We start from the raw sequence: 19578 nt of genomic DNA, 5'->3' as shown, positions 1-19578 counted from the left end.
TTTATGGTAGCACTTTTTGTAGTAGCAAAAAATTGGAAATCCCCATTGATTGGTGAATGGCCAAACTAATTGTACACAAAGGCAATGGAACATTTCTGTGCTTTTAAAAAACAATGAATATGATGAATCCGGAGAAGCATGAGAAGACATAAATGGAAAACACAATAACAATAAAACAGTAGGCTATAAAATTATGAACAAGCTTGGGCCCAAAGAAGAGCTATGAGAAGCCATCTCTTGAGTCTCCACAGAGGTGGAGGATAATGAGTGTTGTTGTTCTTGGATCGTTTTTCAGTAGTGTTCGACTCTTAGTGACCCCGTTTGGGATGCTAGAGTGGTTTGCCATTTCTTTCCTCCAGCTCATTTTATAGATAAGGAAACCGAAGCAAACAAGGTTAAGTGACTTGTACAGGGTCACACAACTATTAAGTGTCTAAGGCCAGATTTGAACTCAGCAAGATGAGTCCTCTTGGCTTGAGGCTTGGCACTCTATCCACTGTGCCAACTAGCTCCTCAGAACCATGGGTATAGAACGATGAATATAATATCAGATCACTTCAATATGTTGGTTACTTTTACTATAAAAGCATGGCTTTCTGAAGGAAAAGGGAAACAGGAAATGTAAGTGGTATAAAAATAAAAACAATTGATGAAAATTATTTTGAAATAAATTCCTTCCTTAAAATTGAGAATGTTGGGAAATGTGCCAGTAGATATTCCACCCCCTTACTGTAGAGGGAGGGTCCTGTTTTCTAAGGGAAGGAGAGATAATTCCAACCAGAGATGGGTCCTTTTGATGAAGGGAGGACATAATTGGTATTTTGATATATGTGAATTGAGCTTCCATTAGTTTTCAGGTTCACTAGGGGTCATGTTCTGAGATGATCTCATGGAACTGAGCTAGGTTAGAAAGGAAACAAAAGAGAGCTCATTTCCTTGTTTTCATTATTACACTTGGCTGATCCTGAAACTGTGTAATTCCTTTGCTGAACCAGGATTCTAAACAAAGTCTGCCTTTTGGTTGTGATGGTGTGCAACTGGGGATAGGAGCATAAAGGGGTGAGCATTTCCCCAACAAACAGGTTAGTATTTAATCAGGACAGAGCTCATTTAGAACAAAGAGTCACTAGAGTCTCGTACAAAGACACAGAGTCTCCAGGCCAAAATTCTGTTTCATGATAATCAATCTTGTGCATATGGTTAATATTTGATTCTATATGTTTTCCCTGCCAATCTTTATGTAGGTTTCACATCTGTTTGGGAGTTAAAACAGGTGTCCTAACCAGTCATTAACATGATTTTCAGAGACTATTCTAAGGCTGCTACATGGGAATGGCTCAAAATCCTAGAAAAGGAACTTTGAGCACCAGTATGGCTCCATTTCCAAGGAGATAGAGATGCCAGGCAGCAAAGAGACTTGTGGGAACTGAGCCTTCTAGAAACATCCCTGACAATGAAAATGGCAAGCTAATAAAAGGTGAGAGCCAACAATCTAGCCTATAGAAATAGTGTTAAACTACAAGAGAAACAGATCCCTTCTAGTAGATATTGACTTAAAAAAATCACAAATTAACATTATCTATGTTGTGTTGTATTTTTCTTTATTTTTATATATCCCAATTACATGTTAATCTAGTTTTACCCTTCCTGGGAGGGTTGTTGCCTACATGTTTGTCATGTCTGGTTCACATAGCATGTTTGGTTAATGATAGGACACAACTGTCTTCACATCATCTTTTTTTTTTTTTTTTTACATTTTAAGTATAAATGTAGTAAACATCATAATCCTAAGCTTCATAGTGTTGTGAATGCAGTGGCTGAATGAGTAGAAGACTCATTCCTCAAAATTAAGGGGGAAAAAAAACCCACAATAGGCTCAATTCCCATAATAAGTCATCACTCATAGTCCACTCTTTGTGGTTACACATATATTCTTCCTGGAGTTTCAATGGAATCTGCTGGCTTCTCTTACTTACATCCTGACCCAAATAGATATTCACTCTCAAGTAACAATTTTCTCATGATAGGGAACTTCATTTCAGCTGTAAGACAGACATCACAGTGCCTTGTAACTCACCTATAATAAAACCTTCTCATCTTATATACTGTAGTTCCTCTGCTAAGTTCACTAGGTCAATTATCTCATTTTAAACAGAGCAAACGCCTAAATCTGAGGGGCTGGGAGTGGATCCCCAGCACTTAGCCCAGTGCTTGGCATATACTAAGTGCTTAATAAATGCCTTACACAATATTTCTTTGTGCAGCCATGTGATTTATGTCTCCTCCACCTTCAGTTTCTCTGTTCTTTTCTCTTCAAACCAAATTTTAGTGGATTTCAGAATTTCTCATTAGCCTTTCAGGAATACCCCAACCAGGACAATTTCTCTGTAGAGCTTCATTGGTAGGAGCACCTGAAAAGGATATGATCTTAAATGTCCTCCACCAAATTGTCACGCTTTGGAAAGTCAGCATAACTTAGAATGAGTTCCTCAAGGAACTCATTTCTTTTATATCTGTATTCCCAAAGTTTAGCCTGGGGTTCAATAAATGCTTTTTCATTCATTTATTCACTCACTCAGAAAATTGAGACTTAGAAGATCTAATATGTGAACACCTCAAAAGATTTTACACCTGCATTTGGTTCATTCTCTTTTGGAAAGGGGGTGGGGGGAAGGAGAGCTGCCATCTTGGTAAGGTAAGGTAAAGCACAACTGAATCAAAAATATCTTTGCAAAATGGAGTTTAGGCTTCCTTTTATGAGTCAGAGCGTGAACCTCATACTTAGATATAACTCAGGACATGTTATGAATTATACAAATGTCAGTTATTTTGTTATAAGTCATGTGGAAGTCAGAAAGCTGCTGCTCAACTTTTGTAACAGTTTGAAAAAAACTAGTGAATCAGCAGACTCAGAGCAGGAAGGACTCTTGAATAGCCCTGGAGGGTGCATGAACATACAAACAGTTTAAAATGAGAAGAAAGTGGTTTAACACACACAAAGAAGAAAATTACAAATGGAATTCAGACACTTACCCTCATATCTCCATTCATAGTTTTGGGTGTGTGATTGAATGCATGTGCAGGATCCTTGTTGTAAACTTTAAGGAAGGACCTGTCCTGAATGTTCCTGGAATCAAAAATATCCATAACTATAGAAGATGAAAGGACTTTTATTTTAGCCATTTCTTTCACCTGCCCTTAGGAATCAGGTAAAAGATATCCACAGACAACCTATTACTAGCTACAGTTGACCGGACTCAAAACAAAACCAAACAACAACAACAAAAAAAAAACCCTGACCCCAACCCCAACACAAAAACATGAAGGGGAAAAAAAAACCAAACAAACTTCTAACATAAAACAGTCAAGCAGAAAGGAAAAAAAGAGGGGGAAAGGGACTGACTTTATCTCTTTTCCCCCAAGGGTAATTATTCAGGCAGCCCAGATCCCCACCCACACATATCAGGTAGCAGCTTCAAGATTTCTGAGAGTGGCAAGCTAACATTTTCAAAAACAATAAAGCTCTAATATTTACAGTAAGTTCAAAGGGATTCAGTTAATATTTAAATATTTAAGTGTTTGCTTAGCCCAAACGACTCATTTTCTGCTTATCTAATGAACTCACACAAAAGAAAAATTGTTTGATTTTTTTTCCCCAAAGAATTTCAACAAAGAACATTTGCTTGTAGTCTTAAAAGGAGTCCCACAAGGACCAAAGCTTGGTATAGAGTATAAAGGACTTTGGATCTAAAACTCACATATTTCTAAAGTATGTTTTCCCCTCATCAGGGACTTTCGTGTTCTACACAAAAGAGAACTGTTCTCATTGCAATGTAATCAAGAGCTTTAGGCAGACTGTGACACTTATTCATGTTTTTTTCTTTTCTCTTTTGCAGGGCAATGAGGGTTAAGTGACTTGCCCAGGGTCACACAGCTAGTTAAGTGTCAAGTGTCTGAGGCTGGATTTGAACTCAGGTCCTCCTGAATCCAAGGCCAGTGCTTTATCCACTGCGCCACCTAGCTGCCCCTCTGAGACTGGATTTGAACTCAGGTCCTCCTGAATCCTGGGCTGGTGCTTTGTCCACTGTGCCACATAGCTGCCCCCTTTTAAATTTTTTTTTTTTTGGTGTTTGTATCTTAACCTAACCATTCAGGCAACAACACTTGTAATGATGAACTAATGAAGATGACAAATAATAATAATAGTAATAATTCACATTTACATAGCACTTTAAAGTTTGTATTATCTCATCTTAGTCTTACAACAGCCCAATGAGGTAGGTACTACAGATATTATCGTCTCCATTTTACAGATGAGGAAACTGAAGCTCTGGGAAATTAAGTGTGATCTGCCCAGGTTGGTTCAGCAAATAAGGACTGGACAAGATTTAGACACAGTCCATCTGATTTCAAGGCCATTGCTCTTTCTTCCATACATTTTGGTAATAATATTCCTAGGGGTGGAGAGTAGAGGGTGGAGGTTGGAATTCCACCACAGATACCTTCTTCCTTCCCAGAATCCAGGTCTGCTATGGTACAGTCTGTTCTATCATCCCCCCAAAAAGGGACTATATATATATATATATAAATGTCTGCCCGTGTTATCTCAAACTATACCTGAAAATGATTTCAAAAATTAATAATCTACATCATGTCTATCGGATTCCTTGTTTGCCCTTATCAGTAGAGAAAGTCTACAGTCCAGAATGACACTCAGTTCTTTCCAAATTATGACTCCCTTCAGTTTCACAGTAGGGATCTGGAGAGATTTTGAGCAGGAGGCTAAATTCCTTTCCTCCAGGTGTGCTCCACATTTAGTGGGCTGTTCTAAATCATTGGCTTATTGGTTTTTGTTTCAACTGAAGGGAAGGATTCTTGGACTAGTCTTGCTACTTTTCTTTAACTATCACTGCTCTGAAGCAGTGACTGGCCTGAGTTTGCATTCTTGCTTTGCTTTTCAAGTATATCATTAGAAAGCATGGTCAAGAAGGGAGAGAAAGGTCAGATATGGGTATTTTTTTAAGGTGGATTATTAACCAAATCCAATATTAATAAAGCTAATTGGACAGGGGTCCACAAAAGAAACATTCTTTGTGTGCAAAATTGTTTGATATCTTTTGCCATCATGCATCATTCTCTCTTAAACATAAAATAAAAACATTAATAGTGACTTGGTGATTTAAAATAGATAATGTAAATTCATGATGGATTTGGAAATAACGTGCTCTTTACAACTATGGCCATTACATAAGCCATCAAGGTCCATCTCATCATAGGCTCCAGATATCGACCAGTCCTAAAGTATAAGAAGAGGGAGACTGGACTAGACAAGAGTTTCTGTGGAAAAGGATCTGAGGATTTTAGTGAACCACAAGGTCAATGAATGCAGCTGCTAAACCCTAATGCCCTTCTAGTTTTCATTAAGAGAAGCACAGGGAATGGGACCAGGTCTTCTTGTATTCTTCCCTGAGCAGATCACGTTTGGAGGATTGTCTTAAGTTCCGGGCACCACATTTAGAGGACGTTGTCCAGAGTAGGGTAGAGGGTTGGGAAGAAAGTTATGGATCAATTGAAGAATCTGGGGTTGTTATATCTGGAAAAGAACAGACTTAGCAGAGTCTTCGAGCCTAAGAAACATTGCTGTTTTATTTGGCCCCGTAGGAAAAAAACAAAAACAAAAACCAAACCAACTAGGAGTAATCAATGGATGTGGTAAAGAGGTAAATGTAGCTTAGCAGTGAGGAAAGACTCCCTGATAACTAACAGCCAATTCCCAAATGGAGGGAACTGACTTGGTAGTTAAGGAGTTCCTCTTTCTTCCATGTCTTTTAGAACAGCCTATTTGACATTTGGTGATAGAAAGGGCAGCTAGGTGGGTCAGGGGATAGACCACTGGGCTTGGAGTCAGGAAGATCTGAGTTACAATCTGGCCTCAGACACTTACTGCATGATCCTGTGTAAGTCCTATGGCCTCTTTTTGCCTCAGTTTCCTCAAATGAGGATATTAGTACTTACCTCCCAGGGCTGTTGTGAGGATCAATGAGAGAATATCTTTAAAGTGCTTAAGAGTGTGCTGCACAGAGTAGGTGTTTAATCATTCCTTCCTATTTCTTCAAGTCTAACATTTTATAATATTTTCCAAATGAATGTCAGGTTTGGACCTACAAGGAGTAGTAGTGTACTTTTTAAATGACTGTATCTCTTTTCCTGTGCTTTCTTTGTTGACATGTAGAATTGCCCAAACATCAAGAGTAGAATAAGATTCTCAGGGAAGTGATGGGATCCCCCACATTGGAAATTGTCAAGCAAAACTTAGACTGTTTATGAAAAACTGAAAAATCTCTTTATTTGGTGAAGGATGTTTTACTTTCAGTCGATTAGATTGTGATCTCCTTGAGGGTAGGGACTGGTTTTTTGCCTCTTTTTGTTTTCCCTAACACTTAGCACAAGCCTGTCACATAGTAGGTGCCTCATATATGTTTTATTGATTAAGTACTGATAATATCCCTTTGAAAAATGAAATTCCAGGATTCTGTGATTTAGTAATCAAATCTTACTCACTCACTAGTCTGACTGGGTAGACTGGTTTTTCTCTTCCTTCTTACTATTCCTTTTACTTCCCTCTGACCACTTGATGATCCGAAGAATAGGTATGGAAAGTGAAAAGAAGCAAATCTCCAAACAGGCCCATTTACTGCTTGCCAAGTGGCTTATGAAAGAGCTGTATTTGGGGCTAGGCAGAAACTATTACACTGCCTCAAATTAGATGTGAAGATTAAGCGGATTTCAATTATCCATGTTAGCTGGGTTCTCTAATATGCACAATCAAGAATCCACTGAATGTGGTTACCATTCCTCTCAGCTCCTCCAAGTGTAAAAGATGCAATATGTTTGTTCTAAACAGAACAACATATGCTGTTGTACCACTGAATATATACTCTTTCAAGATAACATGACTATTTTATGTTTAAGCTTATGTTTTATAAATTTAAGGGTTTTTTCCCTGACAGTCTTATTAATAATTCATTCTTAAAAACAAATACAAATTTCCTGATACCGATGAATATTTAAACAAGGTTTTTCAACATATAAAGCTTCAACACCAGATGTGGTACCTATACCTTAAGGCGTGTGTCAGCCTCAAACGCCCTAAATTACTCATAGGCTTTGGCACATGCCTAAATATGTCAGCTCTGGTAATGGCAAAGTATTTATCAGCTTACATCTATTTCATGCCAGGGGCAAGGCATTAAAAAAATAGCAAGGTGATACTTCGTTCTGCCAGTAAAGGACTAGGTTGGCCACCAGGTAGCTCCTTAGGGCTGGGATGGAAGAGTAGCAGATCTTAGTCTAGTTGGGTAGATTGTAAAGAGTGGGTACAAAGGAAAGGGCAATGGACTGAGAATTTGAAGAAAAGCATTCAAATTCTAACCCTATCTCTATTGATGTGACTATTGGTGTTACTTTAGGAAAACATTAACTTTTCTGGGCTTTGGCTTTCTCTTTTGTTTAAAAAGAAAAGAGGAAAAAATATTGGATGGGGGCAAAGAGCTCAGCCTAGGGGAACACTACTAGTGTCACCCCCAAATAGGGGAATGTATTTCTTCTCAAGTCATTTGAGTGTAGAAGCAAATTCAAACTCAACAAACATTTATCAAGTTTCATTATTTGCAAAGCATGGAGCCAGGTTCTGGGAACATAGATTAAAAAAAAAAAACAATCTACTCAGCCCCTGCCCACAGAGAGTTTACAGTTTAGCACTGGTATATGAATATAACACATATGTGAATATCTATTGACTGATGAGCTTGTCAATTGGGATAACAATAATGACCGACCTCCCCGGAACCCTGAGCAGAATATATTTAAGACTGAAATGGATCTGGGCATGCTATAGGAATGCTCATGATAACAGAGTGAGTCATAAAGATGGTACACAGCACCACTCACCTTACATCATTTAATTCATAGTACACATTTCTGCTTTCATCTTTGATGTAAATCGCCACACTTGGAGACTCCAGGATCTTCATGGTGAGCTGCTGAGGAAAGGCACTTACGAAGAGGGCACGGATTGTGTCCGCACTTGTGATTTCATTCGGCATTCTAAGCTGCTTGGTTTCATCTCCATACTGAAGATATAAAACACCTGCATGCAAACAAAATGCCCTTATCAGATGCAGATCAAAACCACCCTTGTTGGGAGGAATCATTTGAAACATGGTGTAAACAAAGCCATTTCCCTCCAACCACACTCAGGCATGTTTTCCGTATGGTTTTGGAAAACAAGTAACAAGAGACATATGGTTGGTATTTCCAAGAAATGCAGCTATGTGATTACCATACAAGTACCTTTTACTCTCTGGAGATGAGGCATGTGCTAGGGAGGCTAATTTTCATCTATTTTTAAACCAAATTTTAAAATAAAATCACAAGTCTTTTAAACCAAACAGAAAACTCAACTAACTTCTGGGAATCTAGAAGAAAAGATGTCCCCCCATGCCCCGGGCCATTTCCCCAAACTCATTTTTCCATTTTGTCCTCCTTTCCACTAATTGATTAGAGCAATGACTATACTCTGCAACTTGTATGGCATGTCTTTTTTGGGAGGGGGGGGGAGCCCTACCTGAAAGTCAAATGAAATTCTATCATTAATATTTTCAAGAAGGAAAAGTTCATACCAATTCAGTAGCAACAATCACCAATTTTTTTTTAAGTGGGGCAATGAGGGTTAAGTGACTTGCCCAGGGTCACACAGCTGGTAAGTGTCAAGTGTCTGAGGCTGGATTTTAACTCAGGTCCTCCTGAATTCAAGACCAGTGCTTTATTAACTGCACCACCTAGCTGGCCCATCACTAATATATTATTTACCAAATATTTATAGTAATACTTTAGGATTTAACAAAGCACAAGGATCAAAATCTTTCAGGGAATAAAATGGGAGAAGTTGATTATATAAGGAAGTAGAAGATGACAATCAGAATTTTGCACCTAATGGGAAACCCAGAGATTCTTCTGTTTTTAGGTAAATCTCATATCTGGTCTCATTCTACTAAAGAATTATAATTGAGTATATGTGAATCACAGATTTAAAGGCTGCAGGGAATCACAGGATCTCAGGAGAAGAGCTGGAAGGGACCTTAGAAGTCATTTAGTCTAAACCTTTCATTTTACAGGTGAGGAAACTGAGTCCCAGAGAGGTGAAGTGATTTTTCTAAGGTCACACAGGTGGGAAGTAGCAGAGATGGATGTGATTTGAACCCAGGGCCCCTGGTGTTCACATTATACCACCTCCTATGGAGAAGCATGATATAGGGTAGAGTGGCAGGTTAATTTCACAACCCCACTACTAAGCAATGGGGTCTCTTGAGAGTATTCCTAACCCTGTGCAGATCTAAGAATTTTGGACACTATAGACCACTACATATGTAGGAGACAGGGTGGTGCCAGCTGATTAACCTTTAGGGGAAGGGCTTTCATTGAAATTCCATCCCCTGGCACAGATTTCTCTCTAAAGATAGTAAAGAACCTTCCCCAGAGCTTCTCAGATCATGGTCACTGTAATATTAAGACACTGAAATGGCAGGGGTGGTGACTTTCCCTCGTGATACATAATGCTACATCCAAATGCCAAATGCCCTGGAGCAGGCAACCACACCATGGTTGAGGTCTGGCCCATTTCCACCACTTTGGTGGGGTTTCATTTATAACCTGACGGTGAAGAAACACAAGAGCTTTGAAGCACTTCAACCTGTCCTGGCTTTCATTCCGTCATCTACGCCCTGCACAGGTGCATGGATCCCTTAGAAACCCAAAATAATATTTGCAGGCAGTGCTTATTGGGATGGAGAGAAGACAACATAGAACTGTAGGGCTTATTATGTTGCTGTTCAGTGGTTTCAGTCTGACTCTTCGTGACCCCATTTGGTAGTTGTGTTTTTTGTTTGTTTTGTTTTGTGTTTTTGGTAAAGTTAATGGAGGCATTTACCATTTCCTTCTCCAGCTCATTTTACAGATAAGGAAACTAAGGAAAACGGAGTGAAGTATGGTTATTACTGTAATCAATTAGTGGAAAGGGGAAAAATGGGAAAATGAGCCCAGGGAATGGGTGGGGGGGGCACGAATCTTTTCTTCTAGTATACCATTGTGCTACGACTTCTGGGCCACTTCATTACTCTGGTGTTGCTGCATGTGGAATGCTGTGGGCTATAGAGAGACAATATATAAGGTGAAGATAAGGTGGGGGAAATGCCTTTATTAAGAAAACATTTCCTAATATGTATATACATATGTGTACTGAGAGCATCAAACGATATAACATGTGTAAAGCGCATTATAAACCTTAAAAGCTAATTATTAGTAAGTGAATAGTGAATGCAGTCTCCAACTTATAAATGAGGAGTCTTGTTTAAAAAAATTCATTTCTAAAGCAGTTGTTTGGAATTAGGGGTAGATTTCCCCATAGAAATAATATTATAAGCATTGATTATATATGTGTATACAAACTGATATATATATATGTATTCTCACACACATATATGTAATAGATCATGCATGTGTATATGTATACACATATATACACACATATAAAATAGATAATGGCACAGTGAAAAGAGAAGAGGAATAACATTTTATATGAGAGCTCTAGAATGGTCTAGCATAGACACTATGAATAGTGGTTCTGAATGTCTCAGATTCTCTGAGTGGACAATGGGTCCTTTTACTTGTGGGTAGCATTTTCAATAACATATGATCACAGGGTAGTGAATTCAGAGCAGGAAGGGATCTTGCAGGTATAGAGCTACCTCCTTATTCTCATATTAGGAAATTGAGGCTCAGTGACTTGCCCAGTCACATAAGGAATAAGTGACAAAGCCAAAGTCTATTACAACTTCTTTTTCCTAAGGAGCTCAAAGCAATTTCACAAACTTATTCCCCAAAGGAGGCCTTTCCTGATCTCCCAAACGGTCTTTTCCCATCACAAAATAATTATCATATATGTATGCATTTTCCAGGCCTCCCCATGCTCAGCTACTATTGTCTCTCCATGTAACATAACCTTCCCTTTACCCTCCATTATCTTGTCTGGACCCATTTATATACAAGCTGTCTCCCTCATCAGAATCTAAATGTTTTGAAGAAAGGGATTATTTTTGCTTTTTTCTTCACATCCCTCATGCTTAGCATAATATCTTGCACACAGTAAGTTCTTCAAGAATGTTTGTTGATGGATTAGTTAATTGATATCTATTTTCACATATTCGTGTATGTATATATTATCTTTCCCGATACACTATAAGCTTCTTTTATTCTTTGTATCCACAGTGTCTGCTGCAGTGCTTGGCACGAGGTAGATGCTTAATAAATGTTTGATGATTGGGTGATTGTTCTTCATTCGTCTTCAGAATATTCTTGTGAAGTAGGGGGACAGCTCATCTTTCTAGGCAAAAAAGGGGGTTGAATAACTTATCTAAGTTCACACGGTTGGTCCAAATCCACGAATCTGAAACTCTTGTGTCTCAGCTTTGTAGTCTTCCCACTACACCCTTGGTGAAGAGTATCCTATTTCACCAATGGATAATGGAGGATAGTTAAAAATAATTAATGGAAAGCCTTCACAAGCACTGAAAAAAATTGAAAATGCATGGTCACAGCAATACAGCGTTATGAGTGACTTGGGGCTAGATCCCCCCTTCACAAACAGCAAACTCAGAAATGAGTTTCAAAGAAGCTGCTCTCCACCTCTAAAAGTTTTGTCCCTGTTCTTGCTAGAGTCCTTTCTGCTCTTGCCTGTAGCATATGCTGTTCCTTCTGCAGAAGCCAGGACAGTGTAGGAGTTGTCCAACATGGGCACTCAGGAAATGAGATCTTCCTGGTGAAAACAGTGGGAGGGTGGGTGTGGTGGAGAATGTTTCTGTGGTTCACTGGAATTCTGAATATATTTTCCCATAGATTCCGTATTACTACAGTTCAGTTATGTTAGAGGTAAATAGCACTGGCAGCTAGGAGGCACCATAGAGCATAGAGTATTGGGCCTAGAATTGGGAAGACTCGTGGTCCTCAGTTCAAACCTGGCCTCAGATTCTTACTAGCTGTGTGACCCTGGGCAAGTCATTTATAACCCTTTTTGCCTCAGTTTCCTCATCTGTAAAATGAGTTAGAAAAGAAAATGGAAAACCACTTCAATATTGCTGAGAAAACCCCAAACAGGGTCACAAATCCTTGGTCATGTCTGAAAACAATTGAACAACTCTCCATTATTGGAACACTTTCCCCTTATTAGAATCTCTTATCTTTTTCAAGACTGAGCTCATACAAACCCTTTTTTACACAAGCCCTTGCCTTATCTCCCCAAAACATGGGTTTATTTTGCATCTACTACACATATACATATTTATATGCCTGTTGTTTCCTCTGACTCCTTGAGAGTATAGGGATTATTTCATTTTTTGTCTTTGTCATTTCCCACAATGCTTGGCATGTAATAGGTGCTTAAGAAATGTTTGTTGATTGACTTTTTTTGGGGGGGGAGGCAATGAGGGTTAAGTGACTTGCCTACAGTCACAAAGCTAATAAGTGTCAAGTGTCTGAGGCCAGATTTGAACTCAGGTCCTCCTGAATCCAGGGCCGTGCTTTATCCACTGCACCACCTAGCTGCCCCCTGAAATGTAATTTCATGACTCAATCTGGAACTCTAATCGATTCCTATGACATTATTCCTACAGGAAAATCTCTCTTGAGTTCCAATAATTGCCTTAGAAATGAACTTCTGGGGGCAGCTAGGTGGTGCAGTGGATAGAGCCCTGGCCCTGGATTCAGGAGGACCTGAGTTCAAATCCGGCCTCAGACACTTAACACTTACTAGCTGTGTGACCCTGGGCAAGTCACTTAACCCCAATTGCCTCACCAAAAGAAAAAAAAAAAAGAAATGAACTTCTGTCCAGGCCCCATTTATAAGGTTTACACTGTATATGCTAGGCACCTAATAAATCAGCATTTAGATAGCACATTAAGGTTTTCAAAAGGCCTTTACAAATGTTTTGATCCTTACAACAGTTCTGTGAGGTAGGTGCTATTAATATTTCCATTTTACAGTTGAGCAAAGTGAGGTTGAGAGAGTCAAAGTTAACTTTACTTGCCCAGGATGACAAAGCTAGTAAGCAGGATTCAAATTGTGACACCTGATAGCAAGTTGAGCACTCCAGTTACTATCTCGCCTGAGGCTCTGTGATAACAGTTTGCTCATCTGTAAAATGGGGAGATAATACCTTTAGTATGGATTTTCCAAGGCTGTTTCTAGGATTGTTAGGGTCATAGATTTGGAGCTGAAAGAGAACTTTGAAATCACCAAGTCCAACTTCTTCACTGTACATGAGAAAACTGAAACCTAGAGAGGTGAGTCGTCTTATCCAAAACACAGGTAGCAAGAAGCGGAACTAAGATTTGAACCTAAGCTCTGATTCCGAATCCAGGATTTTAGCCACTGGACCATGTTTTGAGGATGAAAGAGACAACTTATGAAAAGCTCATTGCAGCCTCAAAAGTGTTAGGTAAATGTTATTGATGATGATGGTGATTTTCCCTATTACGCTCACCAAACGGTTTCCTGAGAAGGGTGAAATTTTTTTTTTTTATCCTGGATTATAATGTAAATAGGATAGAAGAGTCGTGAAATTTAGCTAAGTGACAGAAAAGTCATTCTATTTATTATATCACTCTGTCCAAAGCAGAAAACCTAACATAACATTCAATGTTCTTTAAGGGAAAATGCTGCACTATGCATAAAAATTTATAGTGTGGTTTGTGAGGAGGAAGGGTTAGAGAAATTATATTAAGAATTCAACAAGCTTCTTCAAACTGGATGAATTAAATGCAAAGGTAGGCATAGGAAGGAACAGTTGAAAATAAGTGGGAAAATACAGCTCAGGATTCAAATAATAAAGAGGCCAATGGCTTGTAGATTGTGCACAAACATCATACCTATATAACAGGAAGACTTTTTTCAAGAAGGGATTATGCAGAGGATGGGGAATGCAAAGCAGTTAACATGACAAAAAGTGAATTATCTTGGCAGGAAAATGACTCATGACTGATTTGCGAATCCTACCACAATCAGATGTCTCTGAGAAGTCAAATCCTCAATTCATTAGAGCAAAGATTAGAAAAAAATATGGAAAACAGTTAGGTTCTTACCAATAATTATCCATAGCAGACCAAATGCTCACTGAGAATGAACGAAAGGTGCAGAGAATGCCAGATGTTTTTGCTTGTTGATTATTTTTTGAAACAACTGACTTAGTGAATCAAAGTATAGCCTTAAAGGATCTTGTCTTTTTAAAAATATTTTTACTGGAGCTCTCGTATTTATATCACCTTAATTTATATGTGTGTGTGTGTGTGTATATATATATATATATATATATATATATATATATATATATATATATATATATATATTTGCTTCTTTCCCCAACCCAGAATTATCTTTTATAACAAAGAATAAAAAAGAAATAAGAAAAAGAGCAGGTCAGTAATACCTGACAACACCTTAACTATGTCTGACAATATATACAGTACTTAACATCCATAGATTTCAGATTTGTAAAGAAAGAAAGGAAATCTATTTTCTTGGTCATTATAATTACATGATAAAAGATCTCTTTTTTTAAAAAGATCTCCTCTAACAAGATGTCTTCCATGAAAATATTATTATCAAACAATATTACTTTATAGATACAATTATAGAGATAACTGTTCAATTATCTTGTGATTATTAATCAAGGAAAGCAAAAAAGAGGTGACTGTATTTTTACCACAAGCATGGAAAATAGTCTTTGAGGAGTTCAGATGGAATAGTGATTGCTCACAGGTTCTTTAGATACTTCTGGTTTTGGAAGACATTGTGATTACTCAATCAAGCACTAAAATGCTACTGAGATTCTCCAATAAGATAGATCTACCACCACCCAAAAGTGATTGGCCAAACCAATCACATAAGAAATATCAAAAGGATAAAGAAGAATGACTATTGACCAGCCATTGGTATATAGTTAGATCTGGGATTTTCGTGGGGTACATGATGATGACAAACTTGGAAGGAAGTTATCATTTTACCTCAGAATTCCTAATAAAGGAAAGGAAATGAAAGCAGAGCAGTCTTACACACAAACTAGATTTTCTTCTGGATATTAACAGATTTCACAAAAAAGAAGAGGTGATAAGTCACAAAACCCAATAAGGGAAGTTGGCTTAAGTGGGAAGAAATCTCAAGAATGAAATTCTGAATATACAAGCACACACAATTCTGATCAAGAAGAAAAGGGAAAGTCATCAAAAGATACTGATATTGTTACAAAGGAACTTCTTTACCAACTGAGATTGAGGAAAAAGGGAACTAGAAAAGAGTGGCACAGTCACATATAAACGTTGACAAGAGCTGAAGCTAGTGATGAATGTTTGAGGACAAAAAGGGGGCTTTTTGCAACCTAATTTAGGGACAGGAAGAATATCAAGAAGGGACAGAAATTCTACTTCAATTGGATGGGACATCAATAATGGCTGAAAGAAAGAGGGCAAAATTATTCATACTATTTGGCTTCCATCTGCTCCTCCAAGGAGAAGGATCTATGAAGCAGGAAGGAGAGAGCAAAAACAGTTCCCAAGGAGTCAAAACCCAAGATAAATGAGATGTTTAGAGGGCACTTAGCTGCCCTCAATAAACTTAAATCCCCAGAACTAAAGAAACTTAAGAAAAATGATAACATATTTTATTTATATAATATTCTGTAAATTTTGCTAAATGATTTGCATACATTGGCAACAACTCAGTGAGGTGTATACTACAGAGGTCATTATTCTTGTTTCACAGACAAGGAAACAGGTTCAGAGCAAGAATAGGAACCATTAAGTCATACTATATTCTAAGGTACTAAAATAACTGGCAGGAAATAATTGTTAAGTCACTGTCACAGATCTTTCAGGAATTGTGGCGAATCAGAGATATTTGAGGATTTGGGTTGGGCAAAAAAAAAAAAAAAAAAAAAGCAAGGGTCCTGTGTCTGTAAACTAGAGGCTGAGAACCTTGACTGAGTTCTGGAAGATTTTTTTTTTTTTTTAAGTGAGGCAGTTGGGGTTAAGTGACTTGCCCAGGGTCACACAGCTAGTAAGTGTTAAGTGTCTGAGGCCGGATTTGAACTCAGGTACTACTGACTCCAGGGCTGGTGCTCTATCCACTGTGCAATCTAGCTGCCCCGGAAGATTAAAAAAAAAAAAACAAACCAAAATATTAATGGGATGTTTCACAAATATTTCAAAAAGGAAATGGTGATCCGTAAAAGCCAGCAAGAACAGGTCAGGCAAGGTTCCTCATTTCTCTTTTGGACAAAATTACTAAAGTACTCAATCAGAGGACTGCTATAGACCTACCGTATCTGAATCTCAAGAAAGCATGGGAGAAGCTACATCTTAGTATTATCCTTATGGAAAAAATGGGAGAGATATGGGCTGGACAGTGGGGCAATTAGATGGATTTGGAATTTGTTCAACTTCTAGATCCAATAAGTAGCCATTCAATGTATTGATTCACCTTAAGGCAGGTGGGAGAGGGTTAGCGCAGTCTTCCAGGGATTTGTTCTTACCTATTTGTGCTCAGCATTTTCATGAATGACTTAGATGAAGATAAATGTGACAAGTTTACCAGATTGGAAGTTGATACTGGAATACCATAATGGATGGCAGAATTGGGATCTGAAACACTTTTAACAAGTTGGAGTGATGGGTAAAATCGAATAAGACAATTTTATTAAGAATGAATTAAAAAAAAACACCAAAATTTAAAAAATGGGGCAGCTAGATGGTGCAGTGGATAAAGCACCGGCCCTGGATTCAGGAGTCCAAATCCGGCCTCAGACACTTGGCACTTACTAGCTGTGTGACCCTGGGCAAGTCACTTAACCCCCATTGCCCCACAAATAAAACAAAACAAAACAAAACAAAACAAAACAAAACAAAACAAAACAAAACCCAAATTAAAAAAGAACAAATACAAAATTCTAAAAATGGGGTTCAAAAATTGACTACAGGGGGCAGCTAGGTGGCGCAGTGGATAGAGCACCGGCCCTGGAGTCAGGAGTACCTGAGTTCAAATCTGGCCTCAGACACTTAACACACACTTACTAGCTGTGTGACCCTGGGCAAGTCACTTAACCCCAATTGCCTCACTAAAAAAAAAAATACACACACACACACACAAAATTGACTACATGAGCATAGGCTACCAAGGAAGATTTATCTAACTGAATAACAGCAGCTGTGTAAAAAAACCTGTAGATAATCCAAAAGTGGGATATAGGGCCAAAAAACCCTCATCTGAATGTAGACTTAAGAAAGGCATAGTGTTCTAGAAGAAAAGAGATGAGGGTCTCACCGACCCCGGTTAGATTACATCTGGAGTGCTGTGCTCAGTCTGGAGCAGTCTATTTTAGGGAAGACACCCATAAGCTGCAGAACATTCAGAAGAAAGTAACCAGAATAGTGGAGGGATTTGTAACCACGGATCATTTGAAGGAACCTGGGGTGTTTCGCCTAGGAAACCTAAACCGAGTGGGGACAGAAAAGCTGTAGGAGTTTGAAAGGCTACCGTGGGGAAGATGGATTCAATTTGTTTTTTACTTGACCTTAGCAGATAGATCTAGAAGCAGTAGGTGGAAGGTGTAGAGACATAGATTTAGGCTTAATGAGAGGAAAAATACCCTAACTACCAGTTGATCAGACTACCTATAAAGGGAAATGGTTTCCCCATCTCTAGAGTTCTTGAAGGAGATGCTAGGTGACCACGTCAGGGAAGTTGCAGAGAAGATTCTTGATTAAATACAGTTTGGGCCGCATGACCTCTAAGTTTTCTTCCAATGTTGAGATTCTGTGAACTATTATATTCCAAATAACACTGATTACATGGAACACACAGACATGACCTAAGAATAAACACCAGTGGCTCTTGACTTACCTCCAAGAACCTTGCTAATCTTACTTTAAAGGATTTGAAACATACACACATTGACTGGAGATTTCCATAGGGATCTTAAGCTTGGACAAAGTAATAAGAATTTGGAAGTTACCTTTGCCCTTTCTATACTGCAAGAGGTTGTCAGAAGAATTTTCACAACATAAATCAAAGAACACAGTGAGGAAGAGTGAGATTAAAAAAAAAAAAGATACCAAGGACAAAAGTGGAAAATTTTTCAAAAACTTCATGGTCCTAGAGGAAAACAAATTAGTTTTTACTGGTGATGTGAACAAAGGCATTGTCCAAAGGTCAATTTATAAAGTCTAGGCTTTGGGCAGCAATTCTGCATCTAAAGGCAAGGACTGTAGTCACTTCAGAGATGGAGAAATACTGCATATTCATGAGCCATCAATAATGCAAGATCTGAGGACACAATGATTTGCAGCTATTAGAAGAATGAAGACTGGTCTGAGATCATCTGAAATGAGTTTTCTTAGGTTTTAGTTTTCCACAATGTAGTGGTCAATAATGGCTTTTAATGACTGAACATATCTTTGGGAAAAAATTTCTCATAGTCAACGAATAAGACAGGCAGAGAAGTGGGCCTGCAGCTAAGGAGTGGACAAAATGTGGTTTTCATACGCCCTCACCTGAATTCTCTGCTTTGGGGGCAGCTAGGTGGCACAGTGGATAAAGCACCAGCCCTGGATTCAGGAGGACCTGAGCTCAAATTGAGCCTCAGACACTTGATGTGTACTATGTGACCCTGGGCAAGTCACTTAACCCTCACTGCCCCGCAAAAAAAAAAAAAATAGATAAATAGATGAATGAATGAATGAATTCTCTGTTTTACATGGTAGCAATTTTTTTTTTTTTAGCATCAGGGACCTTTTTGAACAATAGTAGAGAATATTTCCTTTTTTAATTAACTACAATTTTTTTCTCTTTCTAGTTGAATAAAACTACAAAGAGAATCTAAAACTGTTCAAATGGTTTGGTTCTCTCTTCCCTCTCTTCCTTGGTTTTAAATATGATAATACCTGGGGGGCAGTTAGGTGGCGCAGTGGATAAAGCACTGGCTCTGGATTCATGAGGACCTGAATTCAAATCTGGCCTCAGATACTTGACACTTACTAGCTGTGAGACCCTGGGCAAGTCACTTAACCCCCATTGCCCTGCCCTCCCCAAAAAAGTGTCTCTAAATATAATGATACCTTCTTAGCTAGTCCATTGTCCAAATATGAGAGTCATCCAATGATTCCCAGAGGAAGTCCCAAATAGAAATTTACCCTTTCTAATGACATGTGTGAAAGTCACCCATTTTATTTCATTAACTATTTAAAAAACTTAAAAAAAACCTTTAAAAACAAAAAAGATTGAAACTTAAAACTTTTAAAAGAGCTTAAAAAATTTTTGTGCATGCATTTGGGGAGAAATTTAAATATTATATAAAATAAAAATTAAAAGCAAAAAAGAATTAGGTCACATTTCACGCAAATAAATACAAGAATGCTCTGAATATGAAATGTGATTCTTTCCAACAAACATTTACTAAGCATCTGACTAGTATGTAT

General features: G+C 38.2%; 1 protein-coding gene across 3 annotated transcripts in view; it reads right to left on the bottom strand.

Moving 5' to 3' along the window:
* KIAA1217 (KIAA1217 ortholog) overlaps positions 1–19578 on the bottom strand; it is a 587997-nt gene that overhangs the window by 135029 nt on the left and 433390 nt on the right. For all 3 annotated transcript variants that reach the window (XM_043968401.1, XM_043968404.1, XM_043968405.1), the window contains exons 4-5: positions 7951–8149; positions 3034–3127 (exon numbers count right to left, since the gene is read on the bottom strand). In XM_043968401.1, the coding sequence (XP_043824336.1) occupies positions 3034–3127; positions 7951–8149 (293 nt within the window). The remainder of the gene's footprint in view (positions 1–3033; positions 3128–7950; positions 8150–19578) is intronic.

Source organism: Dromiciops gliroides, chromosome 5 (assembly GCF_019393635.1).
Source record: "Dromiciops gliroides isolate mDroGli1 chromosome 5, mDroGli1.pri, whole genome shotgun sequence".
In the NCBI taxonomy this organism is placed as follows: Eukaryota; Metazoa; Chordata; class Mammalia; order Microbiotheria; family Microbiotheriidae; genus Dromiciops; species Dromiciops gliroides.
Note: the sequence above shows the minus strand (reverse complement) of the source record. Positions and strands in the feature narration are given on the sequence as shown.